Source organism: Zonotrichia albicollis, chromosome 14 (assembly GCF_047830755.1).
Source record: "Zonotrichia albicollis isolate bZonAlb1 chromosome 14, bZonAlb1.hap1, whole genome shotgun sequence".
NCBI classification, from domain to species: domain Eukaryota; kingdom Metazoa; phylum Chordata; class Aves; order Passeriformes; family Passerellidae; genus Zonotrichia; species Zonotrichia albicollis.
Genome location: NC_133832.1, coordinates 11,217,515 through 11,232,597, shown reverse-complemented (window position 1 = coordinate 11,232,597; position 15,083 = coordinate 11,217,515). Strand labels below are relative to the sequence as shown.

Here is a 15,083-nt window from a genome sequence, read left to right as displayed (position 1 = left end):
TTATATTTTGTAAATTCATATATCTGCATATGGAATCCCTGTAGCAAAACCCATAGATAACATGAGAAAGATTTTATACTTCTCAAGAGTTTGAAAACTAAGGGCAAACAATTCTTCTGTCAATGGCAAGTTAAAATGCAACAAAATATATTTCCCAAAGAAAACTGAGCACTTGGTAGAAAACATTGTTACCAGACTAATCATCATTGCCCTTCCCCATCCACTCCCCAGACAACCCTTGCCCCAAGACTTACAATAGTTTTGTCTTTATTTTAACAGATTTTTGATTGAACTGTTGAGACTGCTTGATGAGTCCCAATGACTCCAGTGTCTCTGGATCTAAACGCTCCTTTAGGACAGTGTCAGATACAAGATACTGAAAAACACCAAAAGCACACACCAACTTTGTCACTTACAAAGACCAAGAAATCATACAATTATTACTTTATGCTACATGTGCTTTCTGACTACAACAGAAAAAAGTTTGCATTTTGCTTCAAACACAGAAGCTGACAAAGCTGACACACTATTAACTGAAACTGGAATTTTACAGTGGTAGATTTTATATACAAGAGCACCCCAAAGTCCTAGAGTCTAACTGCTAGTTAAACTGCATAGCATCCAGGAACATTACTACCAAGAACTGCATATTTACAAAGATTATTTTTTAATAAGTCTTATTTTCATATGCTGAACTTTGCTACAAATCAAGCTTATCCCATGCATTTAGGGATGTTACTTCTAAACACAAGAGGACATTACATAAAGAAGTGCAACTCAGAAGAAAAATTTCTGGTAAACCTGCAGGTAGAAAAATTTAAGTTCTCTCAAAACTCTTTAGTGAACTCAAGAGGGAGCTGTACTGTACTCTTCTATCACAACACTTTGGAGATGAATTTTTAAATTATTTGGGCATTTGGAAAACACTCTTACAGTCTTATCTGGAGAAAAATCAAATCAAGTTTCAACACTCTTATTTTCCTTGTCAAATTTTGACATGCAATTTTTCCAGGTATAACTTACCAAACAGGCCAATACCAGTTGTGTAAAATGATCCCTCTTATTTTTTTCTTCTAAACAACTTGTTTCAATATCTACAAAAGAAGATGGGCAGAAAGCAATTTTTACTTGTGAAATTTTGAGAGTTTCTTCTTTTAGGAACTATTCTGATAAATACTAATGATAACACAAGGCAAAGGAACTTATTGATAGCATGGCAGTTTCTTGCCACTTCCCACCCACTCATCCCCCATGGGGCTCACGTAATACCCTGATGACAATTCTCACTCATCCACAAGTCTCATGAAAAGGTAAAACAGAAACCAGAGGAATGCTGCAGTAATTTTTCTTGCCATTCTCTTTGTTGCAATAATGTTTATGGCAAGCATTAAAGATCAATAGTAAGCACAAAATCAGAAATATGAACCAGTGAAGAGAACTGCATGACCCTGGCCTTAAGGTAATGTTCTCATCTTTTTCCCTGTGGCTTCAGAGAACTACCATTTACTGTCTGCCTGCAGCCTCTTACCAGCTGTGGTTCTCTATTACCATTAATGCCTTCTGTATTGTCAACTACTGAAAGCAATTCCCTCCTGTGGGTAGACAGGCCATGGAACACTGGCCAGGGAAGCAAACCTTCTAAAGCAGTTTTAGAAAAGCACATCATGATAGGAAGTAAGGAGCTGCACAAGGAGTAGACAACTCCCTAACAGAATGCAAGACAGGCTTTACAACAAACAAACCAACAAGAAACCCCACCACACATACCCACAGAGGAAACATCAGCAACAAGGATGTCAGAAAGAAGGCCCTAAAGAGACTGAAAACCAGTGACTGTAGCAGGGTAGAAGTGGAAGCAACAGACCAGTCAGACCAGCCTGGACCTCAGCAGCCAAGACTCTCAGCCAAAGAACAAGCTGCATTAAAAGTTTTTCCAGTGTATGTGGATGAGTGGACAAATCAAAATTCTCATATATTGAAACACAGCTGGGAAAAAAATCCTGATAGTAGCAAATACTGATTAGAGTAAAAAAGGGGTTAGAGGAAACAAGCAAGAAATTGTCAAATGTCCTTTGCTGCCAAGTTCAAACCCAGCTCCTTAGCCACACTATTCTCTGCTACTAGTGAAAGCATTTGGCTACACACTAACTTAAAGGAAAGAGGGAAAAGAAATATAAATAGAAAAGCCAGATAGATACACTAGTTTCAGTTATTCCTGTAGTTCAAGAAGCAGCTAATTTAAGTCTTCTAATCAAACATCCAGCACTCTTACAAGCTAGCTCCTTTAACTATTCTTGGCAGATCAACTTCCACTGCCTTTAATAGGCAAACTTCTGGAAACTATAACAGAACAAAGCAGAATGAAAAGACATTAACAAGTGAAGTACAGATACACTGAGGAAGCATCAACAGATGCTTTGTAAAGAGGAATCATGCTTTACAGATTTAATGAAATTTCCTGAAGAAGTCAACAAGCAGGTACACAAAACTTGAATTTCTCCAAATGGGTTGCAATGCTGAAAGGAAGGGACCCCAACTTACCTAATATGCAGAACACATCAGCTAGGATAGAAGGCATGTCTTCTCGGAATTCCTAGGGAACAAGATCCCGTTTAATGAACACAGAAATTCCAATATGCAAGCTTCGAAAATGTTTGCATTATATAAAATAATGCATCAGCATAAAGTTTAGATAAATTAGTCATGCATATTATTTATATTATTAATAATTGAAATGAATAATGCAGGTGTTTAATTAGTGACTAATATCTAATGTAAGTGCTGAACTAACTATTGATATGTAGTGACACCCTGTAACCTTGACATGCAATTTAAGTGTGTTTTGTGACCAGGGCCAAACCCCCTCGTTAGTCCCTCCACCTCCTTGGCTCAAGGCTCTTTGTTGCTGTGTGAGGAGCAGGAGCTCAGAAAGTGACCTGCAGTTTCTCACACACCAAACAGATTCTGATTTCCTATGGCAACCAAAGATCCAACATTTCTCATGCCACCCCAACAGCAAGGTGCCCTACAGCCTTGCCTTCCCTCAACATCAATGCTCAAGTTCAAAAAAACCAGAAAGATTACACTAGATTATTGCAACACATTTTTCCTTAATGTTCCATACACATCTCAAAACAGCAACTTAGCAAAATTAAGAAATAATTTCTAAAAGATTTTCAATGTATTTTTTCCTAGTTCACTATCTTAAGAAACTGATATTTGTAAGCATGGTAGTTTAGAAGAAATTACTCTCTTCCTTACTTTCTCCACTTATTCAAAGCATTTTAAGAAAAGTCTTTTTCAAACAAAAAGTAAGTCCAGTGCATTATTTCAAGGGCCATCACAGAACTTAGACATTCCAACAATAAAATGGAACACTGTCACACTGTTATAAAAACCAGAAGGTGGCATCACAGATGTGCTGCATGTGCAAGTGACATTTGTTTCTAGCATTTATTAACTTATTTATTAACAACTTCAGTCTTCATGTGCCCTTCAAAAGTGACTTAACTTTTAATTTATGCTGAAATATCTATTCCTCACTGTGAAAAAATGAAACCCTGCCAGTCTACATAAATATCACGTGTACACAAATAAAGAATTTGATAAGAATGACTTTTAGATATATCAAAGAAAAATCTCGAATACTTTCCTGCTTGGATGTCATCTGGGCTTTATAAGAAAGATTTTATTAAGTATGTAATTGTTACAAATATATACTTACTATGACATCACCAAGAACATTAGAAGCTTGATCATGCTTTAAGTTTCCTCTGACAACGTGGTAAGCAAGCTCATACAAAGCCTGCTGAATATCTGTTGAAAGACAAGAGATGACAAAGGAACATATTAGCTAATCCTCTGTGTTAAAGCAATGTTTACAGTAATGCTGCAGACATCACACAAGTAAAGGAGATATGTTTTCCTCACCAGTAAAGGGGATTACTTTGTTATTGCTAATAGATTAAAACTGATCATCAAAATCTAAGATTTCACACAAGCATAAAGTGAGCGATGATCCACTTTCTCTGGAGAGTCCATGGAATAACAGTAAAATGGGAAGAAAAATTACCATCCTGCATACAGAAACCTGAGTCTTGATAGGTGACTTAACAAAGACATCCTTACCTTCTAATTCTCATCAATGCCATATTATACAGACATATTATAATATTATCATAATATACACACATAGAAAACATTACAGTACTTTCCTAGCCATGTCTCATTACAGATAAGCTCTCAAAAACCACTCCTCTAGGAGAAAGTAAAATTTAATTGGAGAAAAAATGTTTGATAAGGATTATTTCTTCATTTTTCTAAGGAAAGTCTCCTATAACTCAAGAATGTAACCTTAAAAATGCTTGCAATAAGCTGAAGCACTAAACAGAGGTATTCCAGTTGAGAACAACCTTGCAAAATGTAAACATAGTGGTTGTAAAATCAGCTGTGAGAAACCTGTAAGGTTCTTAAATAATACACAAAAATGTTGTGGTTTTACTATATGAATAATGACAAACCCCCATGTTTTCACCTTGCACTTTCACCACATGGTTTGCTCAATAAACTATACTCAATAACAAGTTACACAGATCTGAATGCCTTAAATCATGCAGTCAGTAAGGTGGTGACTACAGACCACTGTGGGTAAATTAAAACAATTTCTTTTTAACACAGATAGGATAATTTCACACTTGCACACTTAGGGTTCAGATATTTAACTTTTAAAATAAAATCTAGTTTTGTGTTGAGGTTGCAAAATGGAATTCCATTTTCTATGGCATAAATCAAATATTGGACAATCCTGCCAAAAAAAACCCCTGGATGTCTGAAAGCAATTCTGGCAGTGGAAGTTTGTATTTGTAGTATTCACCTTCAGCACCCACTAATGGTCACAATACATGAACACTCCAATCACACACATGCAAAGGTACCATAATCAACTGTTTCCAGGCTTGCTTTCTATTTAACTAAAACCAGCAAACAAACAGCTTACCTCTGAAACCCACATCATGATTTTTGTTTTCACTGAGAGCACGACACAGCTGCACACTAAAATAAAACAAATGTTTTAAAAACAATCATTAGATATTAGGATACAAACGTTTTGGGGTTCTTTTTTCGTTGATGCTCTGGCTAAAGCAGCTTTAGATTTGGTGGTTTAAATGGATAATGACATTTGAATTTCTCCAAAATAAACCCTAATTCAGAGAACTTACAGCAAAGAAACACAAGACTCCCAATAGATCTCATACACATATAAATATTTTTCCTAACATTGTATTTCCTTGAGAAAAGTAAGAACATGAGGCAAGGAAGTCCTAGCAATAATCGACTGGCGTTATCCAATGAGGAAATGCTTCTCATTGAAAACTACCAGAGTTATAGTAATTCTAACTCCTGCTTTTAACATTAACATATGTGCATGATTTCCTCATGCAATGTTTCACCAAGAGTAAGACAGTTTTTCTTTATTCTAGTCTCTCAAAAATCCACTCTAGGAAGCAGAAACCTGTCGTGTTGCATTGTGACTGGCTGCTGCCAGGGCTCCCCTACCCAAAGAGCCACATGCAAAAAGCACTCAGAGTGCTGTGCACACGGTGCAGGAGAGAAATCCAGAGTTCTCTGTGTTAGAAAAGAAATGCTTCTCCACTACCCTGACAGCTTGGAAAGGGGCATGTTTCCAAGATACAAGGATCTTCCCTCTTCTCTACCAGTACGGTCACCCCAGCAAGAGGTTTCAAAAGCAGTTTCCTATTTAAAAGTGGCAGTGTTTAACAAAGGTAGTGATTTATCTTTATCCTAACAGACACCAGGGAATATTTGAAGAATTTTTGTCACATTTGCACATTTTCAACCAGAAGTTCACATATTTTTCAAAGTATCTTTCACGTGCAGAAAGTGAGGAGGGTATCAGAGCTATGTCTCAGTCCTACATAAGATGGCAAGGCTACAGTTTGCTGTGGGAGCCATTTTAAGCTGTCTCAAACAAGGCAGTTATGTGCAATTGTTACAGAGGCTCATCATGAAAAATAACAGTAAAAAATAGTTCTGTAGCAATCCATTACTCATTCTATTTGCATCCTATATAGATTATCACTTCTCTAGCAAGACTAAACAGCTGTTCCAGCAATCAGCGGATTATAATTAGCAAATATAAGGTATACACACCCTTCAGACAACAGGAAACTAGGGAGTTTCACACATAACAATCAGGAGAAACATAGAACCTCAACAAAAAGCAAAAGTATGGCCAAAACGTCCTAAACACTATTGGAGAGAATGTAATATATTTGGAAATAACTAGAATAGAGACAGTAAAACAGGGGAATAGGTATTTTATTTTTCATTAATGGTAAGTTAACATTTTTTAAAGAATAGATTTCTTCCCCCAGCTGTCCCAAAAAAGTATATCAATTCAATAAAAATCAATTTTGTTAAATTTTAATTACTTCTTCATAAAGAAGGTGCCCTATAAGCACTCATTTCTAAATTCTCTATACAAATAACAGTAAAGTGAAACATCAGATGCCAAAAAAAATTTCTGAGACAGACACTTTGGCCCCTATGTCCTAAGATGGTATCCTCAACCAGGTTACAAGAGCAACAACCCTGTCTGCTTGGATTGATGAGTTCTTTAAAGTACACCTTAATGCAAAATCAGAGCTTCAAGCCCTTCCCACTCCCTTTCCAGCAGTATCAAAATAGTATTAACAACACCACATACTTTAAGACACAAATCTGTTTGATCAATATAGCAAAAAACTCTTAAGATGATCTGCAAGACAACATGCTTAATATTTGCAATGAAAACCCCCTGAATTATTAAACTGGAGTTAAAAAGAAGAAAGGCAGAAGTATTTCTTTATATGATTCTATTATGATTCTATTCTTTTCTAGAGGCATTCCCTCAAAGCAAGACCACCTTTGTTGTAGGTGCTGCCAGGCAGTGCAGCTGCACTGATTTACTGGTGTGTTCCTGCAGAAATGGGACACGTTCAGGAACACTTCCTCCCTTCTCAGCAGCACTTTCAGCCCTCCCATCAGTTACATCAGTGCACCTGACAAACCTGGCAGAAAACTGGTCCAAACCCAGGTCTCCAGCCACTTCTGCAGGTTGGAGCACTTCCCAGGAGGCCACAGAGGCACCCTGGTGACTGAAGGCAAGGCAGTCTCCTCCCTTCCAGTAACAACAAGCTGAGAGATGAGTTCATCTAGTCTCACCTGAGTGCATGAAATGAAAATCAAAACAGCTGCACCTTCACCAGACAGAATCTGGTCAGTGTTCATTTGACTTCCTGCTCTGACCTGGTAGCTCATTGCTGCCAGCTTAGGCTGGAGAACTTCCCTGCTCTACTAAAACCTACATCTCTTCATCTGAAAGTAAAACTGTCAAAAATATTTTTAAAATAACACACAATCACTTTTGAAAACCACAGTTTCAAAATTGAATTTATTTTGGACTGTGATGGGATAGATTTGCTGAGAACACCAATTCTGAAGCAGCGTGAACAAGCCTGCACGGCAGAGGCAGCAGCAGAACTGAGACCTCCCAAGTCATACACCACGTCCTACAACCTCCATTCCACTCCCACACGGGGATTAAAGCAGTAATTATCACAAAGTGCATGTGCCTGCCAGCACTTAATATATGCATAACTTCACTGATGCAGGTAGTTCTTCAGCTGAGATAAAGTACAATCTATTGCACTTTGCAGTCAGGATGGCTCAGCCTCACCCAACTCTCGGGCTGATTCCCAGCCCCTCACCTGTGAGCAATGTTACAGTGCTGGGCTAACGTAACAAACAAGCTGGGAGGGCCTGAAAGATCGAGTCTCAACATTTCACATCCACACAATGTTAAATTCTTCAGTTTATCCTGAGGCCTACACTAAAGGCTCCTTGCTGTGCTGATCTCTCACAGAACAGGGTACCAGTTACTGTGTGTGTTAGGAGTGTCCATGTGGGCTGCAGGCACACACCAGCATCTTGCTGTGGAAAACACAACAATTTTCCTACAAAGACAGCACACACAAGAAGGTCTACAAGGAGCAGCATAAATGGCCACCCTCAGACTCCAACTTCATCTGCACACCAGCATCTGCCAGTAGCAAACAAATGAACATTATTTAGTAAAGTGTACTTAGATAGAGGAGGATCTGAACAAAAAAGTGACACGTAAGATGACCACATCCTGACCAATGTAGTTTTGGCAGCTACATACACTTGAAACTACCACATTTATGTATTTTTATTAGATACTATTACAAATGAGTAGCTTGATTAATTAAATTCCAAGCTTGTACAGTTTTGACCAATTTCTCTGAACAATGTCTTAGAAGCAAACGGTCACCACTGCATTACTAACTAACATTATGACACTCTCAAGACATACAAAATCCTTACCTTCTGCTTTCTGGATAATACTGTTAAATCATGACAAATTGATCACACTATCAAAAAAATCACACCATTCAAAAAAAAAAAAACACCACCAAAAACAACAACAAAAAACCCAACAAAACAAAAAACCCAGAGCAATTATCTTAAGCAGCCATTATTAATCCCAGTAGAAACTGAAATGCCAAGTTAAAACAAACCATTTTCTTCTCTCAATTTTATTTTCTTCTCTCTTCCCCCAGAACACAGAAATGTGTTTTCATTTAGGTATCTACTACTGCCAAAATACTATCTCAACTGATCTAGCCAGATCATGTAAGCCATTTCATGCTCCAGCAAGTAAATACTTTTACCATAAGAACTCATCTTTCCTAGTAATTATGAAGGGGTTTTATCTCCTTAAAATGCCTACCAAAAATCTTCTAAATTTTTGTAATTCTTCTATTTGCTAGTAATGTCAGTTTTGCCATTCTGCAGCACCCTTCCCCTCTCCACTTTTCTAACATCATTACAATGAGTTGGCCTCACTTTGAACCACAAAGACCAAGAGTGAACTTAGGACTAGACCTAATTTTTATTCTTGGGCATACTAGTATTAGACAAATAATTCAATAAAAATAAGTAGTGTTACATTTACTCCCTTTTTACTTTAATGCTTAAAAACATTTCATGTGTTTCATTCTGAAATGATAGCAGCCTAGCTCTGTTCTCCTCTAATTAGTCAGGGGATAGGAAGTTTTGGAAAAAGAAAAAAGAAATTAGGCACTGAAGACCCTCCCAATAAAACTGGCTTCCTAATAAGTTCTCTAAATATTGTCTACAGGTATACACCTTAGATTCTAGAAAATAAGCTCATGTATATTCCTCAAATTTATAAAGCTACCACTGCAAAACCTGACAACTGCTATCCAGACACAATTATACTTCTTTTAAAGCATATGGCCTCATCTGCAAACTGCTCTGTAAGTCATGCCTGGAACGTCATTTAAGCAGTCTCCCAAATGAAGTGCAAGTACCACCAACACAGGAATCCAGCTAATCATTTTGTTTTATTGGTCCCATGGCAGATGAACACTCTGTTCCCATCCTGTTTAAGAAGCACTGCTCCGAGGGGAGAGAAGAATCCTAGAAGGTTTTCTCATGGTCCAAAGCCAGGTAAGCTGTCTCTTCCAAAGCTCAGAGTGCTGAGAACCCAACAAACACAGTGCAGTTGCCATTCTGTGATCAGCCAGGAAATGTCTGCTCTCTTGCAAACTCCACACGGCCTCTCAACGCGTTCAGCTTGTGCATTAACACAATAATGGTTCCAGCATAAGTCAAACCAAAAATTACATGGCCATAAAGGGGGCCCCTTCACTACAAAATGGTGGCTCTGGAAATAACAGTGTCTTGTGCAGGATTCTCTACATTCTCTAATCTCCAACCCACTGCCGTTTCCCTCATGCACAAGGAAGAGTCATTGGCAAATCTGCACAACCATTCAGAAAACACGAACAAAAGAAAATAATAAAGTGTGTGATTATCAAGAAGTGTTTCTCTAAGTGATTCCTGCAACACCCATATTTGAAACAGCAACATTTGAAGTTTTGTTGTTACTCACAACAAAAAATAGAAGCACATGGAAGAATTAAAATAAGTGCACATAAAAACATATAGTTAGTGCAGAGAACACTCCTGTTTAAACTAACAGAGAAACATGAAATGACCAAACCGGTGAAATATCTCTTGAACAGCTGTACTCCTGAAACACAACGTTCAGTGAACCTGTCACATTAAAATGGCTTAAAACAGACACAGGCCCAAAATGGAAAGCTCTTGGTACACCTGGATTAATTTGAGAGGTTGCAACCGGACCCCTCCGTGCACAAAGGTTACTTTGTGGGATAGAACAAGCGTGAATACCTGATCATATTTTGCCTGGGTCAAATAATACGGGGCCAGTCCTATCAGAATCGGTAAAAAAGTGGGAACGCGGCCTGGGGCCTCTGCCAGAAGGGTCAGTACGGTAGAGGCAGCGACACAGGAGCGCTTCAGGGTCCGTATTACCGCGGGGGGCGGCTGAAGATGAGTCCGACCCCCGACAAACCCGGCCCCGAAGCTGGAAGGGGGCGCTCGGGGCGCCGGGAAAGCCGGGCCCAGCTACGGCGGCCCAGCGTCGGCGGAGGGCGGCAGCACCCGGCCGAAGCGGACGGGAGGGCGGCCCAGGCCCTCATCCCGACCATTGCTTCGACCCTACGCCCAGCAGCAAGGACGGAGTCCCGACCGCCATCCTCCCCGCCGCCCCCCAGGCTCCCCGAGCTGGCGAGGCCCGGGCGCCCTCTCCCCCCTCCCGCAGGCCGCAGCGCCCATCCCTCCCCACGGCGAGGCCCCGCACTCACAACTCGCTCTTGCCGCCTTTCTCCCAGTTCTTTATCCACTCGGCCGGGAGCAGCGCCGCCATCTTCCCCGTGCAGCGCCGAGGGCCCGGATGGAGCAGCGGCGGCGCCGGGTCAGAGGGGACGGACGGGCCGCGAGAAACCGCGGGACGCGGCCGCGCTGTGCGGGGAGGCGGCGGTGTGGACTGCGCCTGCGCGCGGGGGCCGCGAGGCGGTGCCACGGCCGCGCGTGTGCGTTACAACAGCGGGGAGGGGCGGGGCGGGGCGCCGTGCCTCCTGCGCGTGCGCACTGAAGTCCCGGGGGCGTAGGGCACCGTGCGCGTGCGTGGCAGAGGTGTGTGGTGGTGTGCGTGCGTGCGCGCGCGCTAGAGCCGTGTGGCGGGGTGTGTGTCAGAGCTGTGTGGTGGTGTCTGTGCGCGCACGCGTTAGACTGTCTGGTAGTGTGTGCGCGTGTGCTCGCGCGTTAGAGCCATGTGGTGGTGTGTGTGTGCGCGCCCGCGTTGGAGCCGCGGTGTGCGCGCCAGAGGCGTGGGGCGGGGCGCTCCGCGTGTGGCGTGTGCGTTAGTACAGCGGGGCGCGTGTGCGCATGTGCGTTGCGGTCGCGGAGTCTTGCGCGTGTGCTTGAGGCATCCCCTGCCCGAGTACCGTGGACAGAACGGTAAAGCGTTTGAATAAATAAGCGGCTAAAAAAGGATTTGTGTAAAATTTGCTGTGACACGTTTAAATGGTCGTTACGATACGAGCACTTAGGACAAACAGTTGTATGGATGCCGTATTCCACGTGTCACCCCTCATGCCTGTGCCTATTTTGTTACATATCCCTTGTCTCCATTAAGTTTCCGCAAGCTGATCTGTGTTCCCTTCAGTTGCTAATTGGGACATTAGGGTTAAAATACTCTATTTCGTCGGGCAGCGCATGTTTTTAGTCTTTTCAGACATTTCTCTTTCCTCTCAAGTCACCTACCTTCTCAGTCTTGTGAACGCTTCCTCCTCTACTCCTCTAGTAGTGTAAATTGTTTCACAAATGCGATGGAACTTCAGAAAACGGGGAAATTGAAATGAAATCTGAAGGTGAGGCCTCGGTGCCCCTGTGCCTGTGTCGGTACCAGCCCTGCTGTGCTCGCTGCCTTGTGCTCTGTTCACACTGAAGTGAATCGGAACTGAAGTTTGCCAGCCCTTGGTGTAAAGCTTTCCACTCGCTAATAGCTCTGTTCAGAAATGCTGGCCTTTCAGCAAATCTACATAACTCTGCCTGAGAGAGAGAACAGTGTTGTTTCAATTCTCATTCTCAGCCAGTTCCCACAAGCTGTATGTTGTGCTGGATGCTGCTGCTCTTGGGCCCTATGAACAACACTTTCAGCAAGGGAATCCCTTACAGCCCTAAACTCTGCACTAACACAAGTAGCTAAGGCAGCAGATTCTCTGCTTCTCATACTTACATTTTTAATTAGATACAGACCACATTCCAGGCATACCATATGCAGTGTGATAGAAGATACACTCAGTTTACTAATGCCTAATTTATTTATGATAGGTTATTTTAAAAAGAAAAATTCAATAAATATATTTAAAACATATGTGTGGATGATAAGAGGCACAGAATTGCAGGCCTGAGGAATAACATGAGAGGGTGTTATAAGCAAATGCAATAAGTCTATTTAGAATATAAGCCTAACAGACACATAAACAGAAAACAAGAATCTAGCAAAATATATTAGATGCAAGGATGTATGTAGGAATAGCTAGGTAAGGTCTGAATGTAAAAATTTGAGATTTTGCCTTCATGATCAAGAGGAAGAGACAGTCATGGAGAAATGCAGTAGAATAAAGCCATCGAGTCATTGCAGGACCAACAGGTTAAATGACAATAGTACATGCATTGTAGAAACACACGTGACAGAACCAGTTTTAAAATTACTCTGAGAAGAGTCCACAGTATTTCTATGGTACTATACAAAACATTTAGTGGTAGAATTTATATAAAATATACTCTACTTTATTAATATTAATTACGTATATGACATACAAGCTCTAAAACATAGACAGTCATGCATTTTAATGAAGTAATGTAGGCAAAGCAAAATATTTTTAAAATAAGTATGTACCAATTCCTCCTCAGAATAATATATTTTTGACACAGAGTAAGTAGACTTTGTTCCAGGCTATAAAATCATATTCAGTTTTGACTTATCCTTGCTTTTGTGGTGGACATCTTTATATAGTGAAATGAGTTTCTCAGTACCACCTGATGTTAGCTGAATTGTGAAGAATTCGTAGGTTAAGAAATAAGACTTATATTTTAGTGCCATAACAGCCTTTATAGTTTATTCTTCATCTTTTCATGAGGCTTTTGTGTGCTAGAAAAAACATCCTGGGCATCCTAAGATTTGTATAAATGAGTCAGAGAACCTTGTTAAAAGCCACGACAATTTTGTGTTTCTTTCTGTTATTTCTACAAGTTGACATTTACCTTTCTAAATAATGGAATAAAATAAAATTTTGAAAAGAAGGAAGAATGATGCCTGCAAAGGCAGGATATGTCACAGCACAGTCTTAAGTCACCTACTGTGCTTCCTGCCTGAATAAAGAAGTACTCTGAAGGCTTTGTCCCAGCTGCATTAAAGGAAATGCCTTTGTCACCACTATGGTAACAGCTGGATAGCAGCAGGAAGTTATTTAACTGAACAGTGAATACAAGGTTTTCAAGGATGTAGTACATTATCCAGCAAATACATAGCTAGAAAAATATCAGCGGTAATTGGATCTTATAAAAATGTATTTATTCTTGGTTTTCTAAATAAATACTACAGACATCCATTGGGAGAGCTGGCAATGTACAAAAGCAAAAGAAATAAAACATCCAGCAGCTCATTTCCTCTTTATTAACCAGTTCCATGGAATTCATGTGGCAAGGCACAACTTTATTCTGCTCTCTGTCCATTGCTCTCTGTTCTGCTGCTGCATCTCTTTCAGATAATTTGTGTGAGTTCAAGGTTGGAGGATCCTTAGTTAAATACATCTGCCTTTGACATGTGAAGAATATATTTTTTAAGTTTCTACAGCAATATAAAACATTTAATAAACTTACTCTGTTAAGATTTGGATGGTCATGTTGAGTTGCCCACATATATAAAACTCAGACACCATCAACAGGATGTGGGGATAATTAATGACCAAAGTGATCAGTTAAAAGGACATGTTTGTTAACCACAGCATTCCTCTTTTCTCCTCTCTGTCTCTTTTCTCCTGTCAGGGCATACATATGGAAACATGCAGGGAATAGGCAAGCATTGCCTTGAGCTTGCCATTTTTCTACTTATTATATCAGACTTACATAGTACCTGTGTGCCAGAACTAATATTCCAGCACAAAGGAGTTATGAATAGAAAACCATGCATGTAGTCATATGTCACATGCTTGCTAAGTCCAAAGTCCCAGTTCTAGATAATTATTTCTTGCATTAATCAGTTCAAACAGAACTAAGATAAATCACTAGTTGCATTTTCCTCTTCATTTGGCATTTATCTTAGCTCAGTGGATTGTGAAAGAGTGTAAACAGTCTGATTTGACATCACCCTGAAGTGAACTTCGAAGTAGTTTCAGCAGCAGCAGCATACTAAGTCATCAAAGAAAGATTCAGTTTTTACATGTTTAGATGTAACTTTCCCACAGGGAAAAGTTATTACCAAGTTCAGTACTGTTGCCATTATTTGATGGTTTTAGTTTTAATGAGAAGGTAATTTATTGCATTGTCTGACAACAATGGATTTGGGAGTTATAGGAATGTTTGTCCTGCATAGGATTTCATTGCTGGAGTTGAAAAGGCTCATCAGGTTTTTTCAGCTTTTCCTGTTTCTGTACTGTAATTATGCCTCTATTTTTCTCAAATTTCCCTTCAGACTCTTCCACTGCCTTCATGAAAATGTAACGAGAATGACGTTTATCACCTGCTTGCAACAAAAAGAAAGAAAGAATGAGTTGTAATAGTAAATGTTGTGGATAAAGAGAAAGAATGTTGTACTGTTTTGGAAGAGAGAATTAGATTTGATTTTCTGTGGGCCAGCATAGAAATGCATGGCTTTCCTATCAAATGACTGAATCTCTTCTTCCAATGGTACTGAAAGCACTGGATATAATTCAAGGGAAAAGACAGCTTTCAGACATCTGTTACTTATTAGTTATTCAATTTTCTATTGTCATATGCACAAGAAAATGTTCCTTTTCAAGTTGCCATTTTGTGATTTTTCCGTATTTGATTTTCTTCTTTGCTGCACCTCTGAAATCCCAGCTCTGGATTGCATAACTTTT

General features: G+C 40.0%; 1 protein-coding gene across 7 annotated transcripts in view; it reads right to left on the bottom strand.

Moving 5' to 3' along the window:
- The window catches only part of THOC2 (THO complex subunit 2), a 47,797-nt gene extending 36,805 nt beyond the window's left edge, over positions 1-10,992 (bottom strand). For all 7 annotated transcript variants that reach the window (XR_012582543.1, XR_012582544.1, XR_012582545.1 and 4 more), the window contains exons 1-6: positions 10,779-10,992; positions 4,997-5,052; positions 3,725-3,816; positions 2,542-2,593; positions 1,024-1,094; positions 255-376 (exon numbers count right to left, since the gene is read on the bottom strand). Coding sequence is in view for 4 of the 7 variants with exons in the window: in XM_074551272.1 (XP_074407373.1) it covers positions 255-376; positions 1,024-1,094; positions 2,542-2,593; positions 3,725-3,816; positions 4,997-5,052; positions 10,779-10,840 (455 nt within the window). In the remaining 3 variants the exon portion in view is untranslated. The remainder of the gene's footprint in view (positions 1-254; positions 377-1,023; positions 1,095-2,541; positions 2,594-3,724; positions 3,817-4,996; positions 5,053-10,778) is intronic.
- Positions 10,993-15,083: the final 4,091 nt, after the last annotated feature.